Source organism: Chlamydotis macqueenii, chromosome 13 (genome assembly GCF_036417535.1).
Source record: "Chlamydotis macqueenii isolate bChlMac1 chromosome 13, bChlMac1.mat, whole genome shotgun sequence".
In the NCBI taxonomy this organism is placed as follows: Eukaryota; Metazoa; Chordata; class Aves; order Otidiformes; family Otididae; genus Chlamydotis; species Chlamydotis macqueenii.
In genome coordinates, this window is record NC_141568.1 from 13,751,071 (window position 1) to 13,760,460 (window position 9,390).

At 44.1% G+C, this 9,390-nt stretch overlaps 1 protein-coding gene across 1 annotated transcript; it reads right to left on the reverse strand.

Annotated features, from left to right (window-relative positions):
• Positions 1–481: 481 nt before the first annotated feature.
• On the reverse strand, positions 482–5,812 carry GINS3 (GINS complex subunit 3). Its single transcript, XM_086758385.1, has 3 exons — positions 4,887–5,812; positions 4,136–4,369; positions 482–1,443 (listed from the first exon to the last, which is right to left on the reverse strand). The coding sequence occupies exons 1-3, from the start codon at positions 5,058–5,060 to the stop codon at positions 1,213–1,215; spliced, it is 639 nt and encodes a 212-aa protein (XP_086614511.1). The 5' UTR covers positions 5,061–5,812; the 3' UTR covers positions 482–1,212.
• Positions 5,813–9,390: the final 3,578 nt, after the last annotated feature.

The following is a 9,390-nucleotide window of genomic DNA, read 5'->3' on the forward strand; positions in this document are numbered from 1 at the left end:
TGATGGACTTGAACTCGCTTCCCTTGCAGCTGAAGCATTGGATCTAGCTTTGACATGCGACATGAAGTCTATGCTACAGCGCGTGGAGCAACAGGGTACAACACAGAGACAGCCAATCTACACCCTCTATCCACCGCTCTACCGCAAACTCAAGGTAGCACGGAATCACCTCCATCCATCTCGTGTTTCAAAAAAAATGCAACTTATAAAATCAACAGCTTATTGACTGGTTGTCAGTGTCTCTCCTATGACTTGAGCAAAGAGCTATTACCTATGTGGGACAAGTTAGACAGGAACGACTTCTACACTCCTGTGACTGCAGAAATGTAGCTCCTGCCTGCGTTACCTGTAAGAGAAGAGGAATGATGTACGCAGAATTACATTATCTAACAGGGCCAAGGTTTTGTAGAGACCTGCACCTTCCGATCTATGACTAATCTTTCTGCTGAGGGGCAATTAACAACATTTTACGTTACGAGCATCTCCTTACAAAATATTTATTCAATATAAAAATCCAGAAATGGACAACAGATGACAGCTTCATGAAAATGCATAGGCTATTATGTGCCATTAAGTCAGTAAGTGCAGCAGCATTTCATCTTGCACGTACTTGAAATATTTTTGTCGGGCACAGCTTCCAATTAGTCTCCTGCAGTAGGACAGCTGGCCCTGGGCAGCTGCAGCAGATGCCAGGGTGCCTGTGAAGCCAGCACACTGTCCCCTCTCACCACCTCGAGGCAGAGCTTCCACCCCTCTGGCCGCACACCCTTTGTACTTGAGGATCCCAGTGTGAAGTATCCAATATCCAGGTGCAGCTGCAAGTCCAGTTACAACTCCTCCTCCTCACACTTTTTTCCAAACAGATCTGGTATTGTAAATAGCAATTTGGAAGATAAGGAATAATAAATATTCATTACTCTTTTAGAAAATCCTCTCATACCCTTTCAGCCACCTAGCAAACACTTTAACTGCAAATCCTCAGGAGCGGTATGAGTAAGCTGTAAAGCCACCCAGTGATATGATCCAATCTATTTTTTATACCCTTGCTGTCTGCCTTTAAAATTTGCACTGCTCTAATCCAAAGCTGTTATAGAGAATTCCCATTAACAAACAGGGAGCCTGTCCTTCCCTGAAGCTGATTCATCTTTCTCTTCTGCGGCAGACAGACTGTAAATCTGTGTCCCTCGCTGTAGCTGCATGTTCTTCAGGCTTTTAACCATCCATATCTGCAAACTTTCTTTTCCCATAATTCTGGACCAGACTGGAAGCTGTGATTTGAGAAGCCTGTCCCTTTTCCCAGCACTGGAAGTCATTCAGCCCTTTCTGGCCAGCTCGAAATAAGGCTCGCTCCAATTCATCCAGCCGAGCCACCAGCGCCGATGTGTCTTCATTGTAGGCGTTCTGAGAGGAGTCCATGATACGACGAAAACGGCTGATAAATGTCTGAAGAAAAGAAGCAGAATTACTGACAGGTAAGACAGAGGCTTCTTCAACTAAAACGCTAGAGCCCTGAGCTCTCAAACTGAAAAGCCAAAGGCGTAGGCTGTAGTTCACAACTAGTCAAGGGTCTGCAGGCAGCGTAGCACCTACTAACCTTGGATACAAAGACAAACCATTTCCTGCCTGAGCTGGGAGAGCAAGTGCCTGACATACTGCACGGGAAGCAAGCACAGAATTAGATTTTGGCTGCTTCCTAACGACAGGCTTGAGCAGACCACAGGGTAGAACACAATTATGATCTATTCCACCTCACTTCACAAGCAATCATTGCTTTAGAGCGGGGGGAATGAATCTCATGCCACAGTAGCTGCGGCAGGAACATACAAGCTGCAACTTGTGAACGTCCTGGAAGTGAAGCCAAAACACCACTGTAAAGCATTCAGTCTGCTGAAAAAACACTTAACCATGAACAAAGGCAAAAAACAAATCTACAACTAACAAATAACATTTTAAGAAGCTAAGTAACAAGACATATTCAAGGATTTTTATTTCCCTCCTTGTCTTTGCCTTGGGGAATAAAAAAAAAAAAAAAAAAAAAAAAAAAAAGGTTCAAAACTCTTTGAAAACTGTGCTTTGTTATTTCAAAAGCTGATTTTAGAACCATCAGAACTGCAGTATCTCAGAGATTTACTTATAGAGTAAATATATTATGAATTAACAACTTTCATTTTGGCTTTGTTGCCACTTCACAGTTGTACTTCACATTTATAGTTACTGAATATTCAGGAGAGGGGCTTTCTTTATTTTTTAAGTCTGCACAACTCCCCTCTTGTTCGTTTTTAACAAAAAGAACGCATACCTTGTGCACTTTGATTTTTCTGTCAACAAGTGATACGTGCTAATGTGCCTTTTTTCCCCCTAAGATGTCCATTAGCAGAAAGAGAAAAGACAAGGAAAGGTGTGTTCACCTCCTCAGTACAGAAAGCAAGCTTTCAGTGGACAACTCCAAGAAAGCAGCAGTACTTTAAAGCCTCACTCATTTAAAGAGCAGAGAAAGGAAAAAAAAAAAAAAGGAAGAAAATAAAAGCCAATAGCAAGCATCCCAGACTACTTGGAGAGCTGGCTGAAGAAATCCCAGAGCTGTGAGTGGTTATCTTTAAAAGCTCAAGCAGCACAGAAGTCTGGAAACTAACAAAGACAGTATCTATCTTTCAAAAGGGAAAAGGGAGACGGAGAGGGAGGAAGGAAGAGCCAGGGAATTATAAATACATCAGTATCAATTGCTGGAAACATACTGGAATAAATAAACTAGATGTAAACTTCTGCAAGAAAACAGAGAGAAGAGTAACAGCCAACATGGACTTGCCAAGAACAAACTTTGGGAGAGCCTATCCCAATTCCCTAGGATGGCAGGATGCCAGGCCTTCCAAAGGGAGGAAAAGCCGCAGATCTGTCACGGGGCACTCTTGCACCATTAGCTAAACTGCCCATAGGAGGTCGGTAAAGACAATTACCCACAGCCCCTGTCAGGGGGAGAGAACAGATTGAGTGGAGTTCAACAGGGGTCTATCTGGAACTGAGTACTGTTGGATATATTAATTAATAAGCTTTCTCAAGCAACAGAAGTTATGCTTTTAAATTAAGCAAGGAAACACAGGAGAAGGAGGAGGGATGACTGCAAGTATGTTGGGGAGCAGAACTCTAATTCTTAATGACCTTGACAAATTAGAAAGACGGTGTGAAAACAATAGGATGTAATTCAGCTGGGACTAACGTAAGGTTTTACAGTAAGGCAGAAAAAGGGAACCCTACAAACACAGGAAGAGGAACAATTGTCTGCATAAGCAATCTATACCATCTTACTGTGGACTGCAAACCAAACACGTATCTATGTCACTCCTTTCGTGAAAAACAAGATGCTGCACCACAAAGAGCAAAGAGCATCACGGCCAACAAAATTCACAAAGTAATCTTTTTGTTTTCGTTGGTGCCACTCCTGACCAGGAGGCTGTACGCTGTTCAGGGCACTGCGCGTCACTGCGGATGCTGATGAACTGGAAAGACACCAGCAGTGCACAATCAGGACAGTCAGAGGTTAGAAAGCATGACCCACAAAGAGATACCAAATGAATCAGGACTGCTGCAGGAAGGAAGAGAATAATCTGTCCTCAGCATTTACTTTGTATGAGACAAACAGAACAGAGCTTGTTTTGTTGCAAAGGAGCTTTAGTTTAGACATTAGAGGAAACCTAAGATTAGGATGGCGAAGCACTCAGGTAGTTTCCCCCGAGCAGCTCGAGGTCTCGTCATTACAGAGCTTTAAAAACAAGGTAGAAAAATAGAAATGACAGAGGGTGAATTAATTCTGCCTTGCAGCACAGGCATAATTAAATAATCTTACATCTCCTCTAGTCTTGTTTCACAGTTTTTTTTTTAAATATCGTATTTACAGCGTGGCAACTCCAAGCTAAAATTACACTCCTGGATGCATATTCAAGGCGTCCGCCACTAGACTGAGCAGATGCAAAAAGGGGACATCCTACAGCTCGATCTAGAAATCCATATTAAATCCAGAAGTTATTTGGATTAAAACTGGATATTTTTCCTGGAGGCTGGTGAGCAGCTGGGAACAAGAGGAAGATGGGAAAATGGAAAAACATAAAAGCAAATTTCAAGACTCAGTTCAGATACTTGCCTGCAGGATAGTCTGAGCTATCTCAGGATTCTCCGGATTGTCAAAATTCAGGAGCTGGGAGCCAAATCCATAGTAGTATGGCCCCATTTTATGCAGATCAACCACATTGGCATCAGCACTGAACACTGTCCTCCAGGCTTCCTTGTAAATCTTTGGCAGTTCCACAGAAATGATTCTTCTTTTGCTGTCGTGTAGACCTTTAGCAAGCCACAGAGGTAGTTCCAGCTTCGATCCCTGCAAGAAAAACACAAAAGTTGTCCTCATCAGGCAAATACACATAAAGCAACTCTGAAGACAGGCAGTGAACTTTATTAATGATGAGGGAGGATTTGAAAAAGCCCATTTTGTTTTCAGAAGTCTATTGCAATTGTAATATAAACCAGACACGCTTTAGAGGCATCAATTATTATGCAAGGCTCTGAAAGTGGATTTTTAAATTTATGTTGTATAATCTAATAATTGTCTGATCATTAAGCAGCAGAAGAAAAAATGCAAAACATATACAATAATAACAAAAATAACTTTAATAAAAGTAGCTAGAAGCATGAATTTCCCTACAGTGACCCCAAAATGGAAAGCCTGGATGACGCTGCCACGCCAGCCCCGGCACGGGCGGGTACTCGCGGGACGCGGGACTACAGCTCCCAGCGTCCCCCGCGCCTCCGCCCGCCCCGTCCCGCCCGCGCGGGGCCCGCTGGGAGCTGTAGTCCCGCGTCCCGCGAGTACCCCCCCGTCCCCTCACGCCGGTCACCTCCGGGATGGAGTCGGCAGCGCCGGCGCCCCGGCCCAGCGCGAAGGCCAGGCGCGGCAGGGTGCTCTCGGCGCGGCTCGGCAGCTTCTCCTGCGACATCAGGATGTCGTCCAGCGACAGGAAGTTCTCCTCCAGGCCGAGCCCGGGGCCCACAGGGAAATACGCCTCGGACATAACCAGACAGCCGGACACTCAAACGGCCACACCACCTCGGGCCTCCCGCGCAGTCCGTCCCGCTTATCCCGCCAAGCCGATCCCGGCGCCGCGCATGCGCCGTGGCGCTGCCCGTCCCCCGCAACGGACGCGGCCCCGCCCCGTGTCCGGCGGCGCGATCGGGGCCGTCTCGCTGGCGTTGGGGCCTCGGCCGGGGTCTCCCTCTCCGCAGCACCGGTGTTGCGGCGTGGTCCTGCCGCGCGCCTCCCCCGGGGCCCGGGCAGCGCGCTGCCGAGCTACAGGGAGGCCAGGCCTCAGGTCTCGCCTGCGAGCGGCCCGGCCCCGAGCCTGGCGCGGCCTTGTGCTGCCAGTGCCGGCGTTGCACCCCCTCGGGCCAACAGCTTCTGTAGCAAGGGACAGCCAAAGGGGCATCTCGGAGCCGTCCCTCGTCTAAACACACGCACCCCGTGTTTCCTTTTTGTGGGTCATCTTGCAGAGCAACGAGATGCGACTGACGGATGTGGCTCTGCTCAGTAGGCAGAAGTCAGTGTTGGCAAGCTGTGTATACCATGGATTTCAAAGTGAAGCTACATGCCGAAGTAATTTATGTTAGTGCTAGAAAATCAGTAATGAAGTTATATTTTGATGTCAGAATCAAATACCCTGTGCTAAATCCTGTGTTTGATTGTACAAGCATAGAAACAGTGGTTATCTCAATTTTTACCTGAATTTTACTTCATACTCTGAACTTGACTTTGTGCTTTTTTTTAATCATTGTTTTGTTGTTTCAAAATCAGTTCATTTTTCATCGCATTAAAGGTTTCTTGCTATTTGCTAAGGTGTAGATGCTGAAAATATTATTCTTTTTTTATACAGTAGTCTATAAAATAACATTTAAATAATCTCGTAGATATTTCAGTCTTTGTTCTGCTAAGGAAGAAAAACAAACCACTGAGCAGGCCTGAAACTCACAGATGTGACAATGTCCCTGAAAAACAGAGAGAGTTATTTATAGGGGCTATGATGATTTGTTTAATGACATTTTCAGTCCATGACTAAGGCGTCAGCCAATGCCTCTTCAGTTATGCTTTAATTCTTACGACCTCGGCATTCTTCATGCTGCTGTTTGCTCAAGCTGGATCCATTGCGATTTGATATTGTTTTGTCTTCGTTAATTAGCATGCTGGTACTTTAATATCTTGATCAAAGTCAAACCCATGCAAAAAAATAATCATATTTGCACCAGTTTATTAAATCTTGCGCTATTTTATTTCATATTAAGAAAAACAAAGCACGGGCAGTGGAGACTGAGACCTTAGGGTGATGTACTTCTGTCACTTATGCATCCCTTCGGTACTGTGGCAGCGTATGCTGTAAAAATCCAACCAGCAAAGAAATGGCAAGCTTTTTGTGAACTGTGGCGCGCTGGATTTATGAAAATCATTTGTTAGGCAAGTATCAGAAACAGAGACCCAGAAGCAGAAGGAATGCACGTGTGTGTGTCAGTGTGATGCCCACACACTGCTGATTGCAGAAAAATGTTCCCATTTTTCAGGTATGTTAAATCCTGACAACAACTGTAAGGGAAATGCATGCTCCTGAAGAGAGATCTAATGGAAATGGTCGTTTCTTTTAAGATTATGAATTTTTATGTATTGTACAGAAAACAGCCATTGTATTAGTTAGCAATGTTCACTATGGTCCTGTGTTGTTTTTGTGATTTTTTTAATGAAAGATGAAATCTTTCTGTTTGGAAAATAAATCCTTCTATCTGTGCACATATTCCGCATGAGTTACAGAACAATTTCTAAAAGCTCTTTCTAAAGGGCAGTTCTGATAAAATTATAATTTGCTGAATTAGATTGGTAGAAATATTCCTTGCTTAATCAGATTTAGGAAACAAATCTCTATGCTAAATATGAAAACTTGCACTGTGAGCGAGAAGAGAGAGCTGTGCAAATGGTATATGCTCTTTTTCTAGAGTGCAGAAGTAAGACGTCTGGAAAAAGAAGGAAGAAAAGCGCTTTTTTCCCTGTGTCCCAAGATGCCTCAGCCTGTAGTGTGGGATAGTGAAATAAGGCACAGAGGTGCAGAAAGCCTCAAGTGCTGGGCAAAGTTGGAAGAACACAAAGGGAAAGGTGTTTACACTCACTGTAAAATCGGTTGAAGAATTGCTCTTTAGTGAGAATTTTAAAGAATGATGGGTTTGACAGCCAAAATGATGTCACTCCTTTTTGTAGTATGTTCGCCTTCTCATCCTGAGAAAGGCACTCGGCAGGTCCTTATTCTTGAACGCTGGTGTGTAAACCTTGGTGTAAAAATACACAGAATGAGCCCAGAATCCTAAACCGTATTACATTTTCGTAAATATGATTTCAAGACCTTTCTGAAAGAAAAGGAATGGCCTCTGTCATAACTGAGCCTGTTATGACAGGAGGATTTGTAAACTGGAGACTTCATTCTCCTCCTGCATTTGTGTAAAGTCAAAACCCTTTATGTCACATGGAGCTACACCAGCGGAAGTAGTCTGAGAGGGGAATCAGACCCTGTAGCTTTACAGAGACAAAGGAGAACAGAATCCCTCAATAACCAGAGTAAGGAAAGGAGCAAAAGTGTGTCAGAATAAGAAAGGGAAAAAGGTGTTGAGAGAAGGCAGTGATGGAGCAAGAGAGGGGGGAGGCGAAGGCATATACCAAAAACTGAGTAATGATAGAGCAAAATATTATAGAACTAAGCTTGAGCTGCAATGGGGAAAACTCAAATTACTCCCAAGTACGGTAGATAAAGTAAGACAATGGCAAAGTACGGGAAAGAATGGCAACTTAGAAATCAAGGGACAGCTGTTACATCCCATCTATTCTTAAATTATACACAATTCAGCCAATTTAATACCTGAAATAAATTCAGGGAAGCAAAATTATGTTACCTGCTGCTTCTAGGGACTTGCATTTGATCAGAGCAGGCCGATGTCTGTGTTGCACAGTTGCTGAGGTGTCGTGACAGCAGGTGTATGCGAGGTTATGCCAGAGTCAGCTGATGCTGCCATCGTGGGTAACCTAAATAACGTTAAATACGTGAAGTGAGACAACGGAACAAGGTGCAGGATGTTAATGGGAGCAGGAAGTACCACTCCCTGTGAGCTCTCCTTACCTTGCTTTTAAGGGTCAAAGTGAGAGAGGAATCATCCATCTCTACGTATTGGACAGCACAAACGAAGGTTGATGTTGAGCCTTTGTCCCCTCTCACGCAGAATCTCAGTCACCACCTAGGATTATAGTATGACTTGCTTCTCTTATTTGTGTTTGTTATCGAGTAATCAGAAAAGCTGGTAGAGGGGTTGGCTGTTTTAAGATCCCTGGATGAGACAACTGACTTCAGTGGAGCCAGAATCTCACTGTCTAATCCTGGCCAGAGGATGCTGAGTGCACCGGTAAAACTCTGGCATGTGGAGTCCACACTTCTGAGAGCAGAGCCTTCTGTCCAGCTGCTAGAAGGCAACACATTGTAGCACATATCCTTCGCCCCCATCCCTACTTTCTGATGCTGCTTTGATCATTCCTTTCCCTCCTGGAACTTTCACTCAACAAATTTGCATTTCCTAATCTGTTAACTTGCCTGTGGCAGTGGGAGCTCTTATTTGTAAGTAATGCTGTACGGTATCTTTGATAAAAGCTTTTGCAGCCCCTTTGTTGTGCAAATACAGGCATATAACTCAATAAACCAATTGGCTTCAGTAGGATTATCATGAGAGTTAAGTGCTACGTCATATGAATAAATGCTGCTCTACAAGAGACAGATTCTGCCATCCAGTAGAAATTTATTTTTTGACGGAAAAGGACTAGCAGCACAAGCCGGTAGTTAAACCAGGAAGGTAATCACTTTCCCATTCAGTTTATTTGCAAATGTGAGAGATTCAGCAACAGTACTAACAATACACAGTATGAATATTTACATCTCAAAGTGTTGTTCCTTTCCACAGGGAGGAAGGGAGGAGGATTGTGTCCCACTTTGCAGACAGAACAGCCACAGAAGTGAAGGGATTTCGGGTAACCAAGCATCCTACAGGAAAGGTCTTCTGGCTTCCTCTTTCCAGCCAAGGGTCTCTTAGCCAGAAGGCAGCGATGTCAGCAGGGACTCTGGCCATCTTGTAGAATGAATTTCAAAATCTTTTAAGCACCTACTGAAAAGGAGTATCGAAGTGACAAGTTAAACCAGATGCTATAGCCAGTATTGCAAACAGCATTTTTGACAACCAAAGTGAGAATAGAAGCATTTCTAGAATTCTTCAGTATTTTTTTCCCCAGCTGTCCTTCACTATGTGAATCTCTGTTATTATGCAGGAGTGGATTCA

Coding starts and splice junctions, on each gene's coding strand:
- GINS3 (XM_086758385.1), bottom strand. CDS start 5,060: ATGTCCGAGGCGTATTTCCCTGTGGGCCCCGGGCTCGGCCTGGAGGAG. Junction 4,370..4,886: donor CTGCCGACTCCATCCCGGAG/GTGACCGGCGTG, acceptor TTTTTCTTGCAG/GGATCGAAGCTGGAACTACC. Junction 1,444..4,135: donor TAGCTCAGACTATCCTGCAG/GCAAGTATCTGA, acceptor TCTTTTCTTCAG/ACATTTATCAGCCGTTTTCG.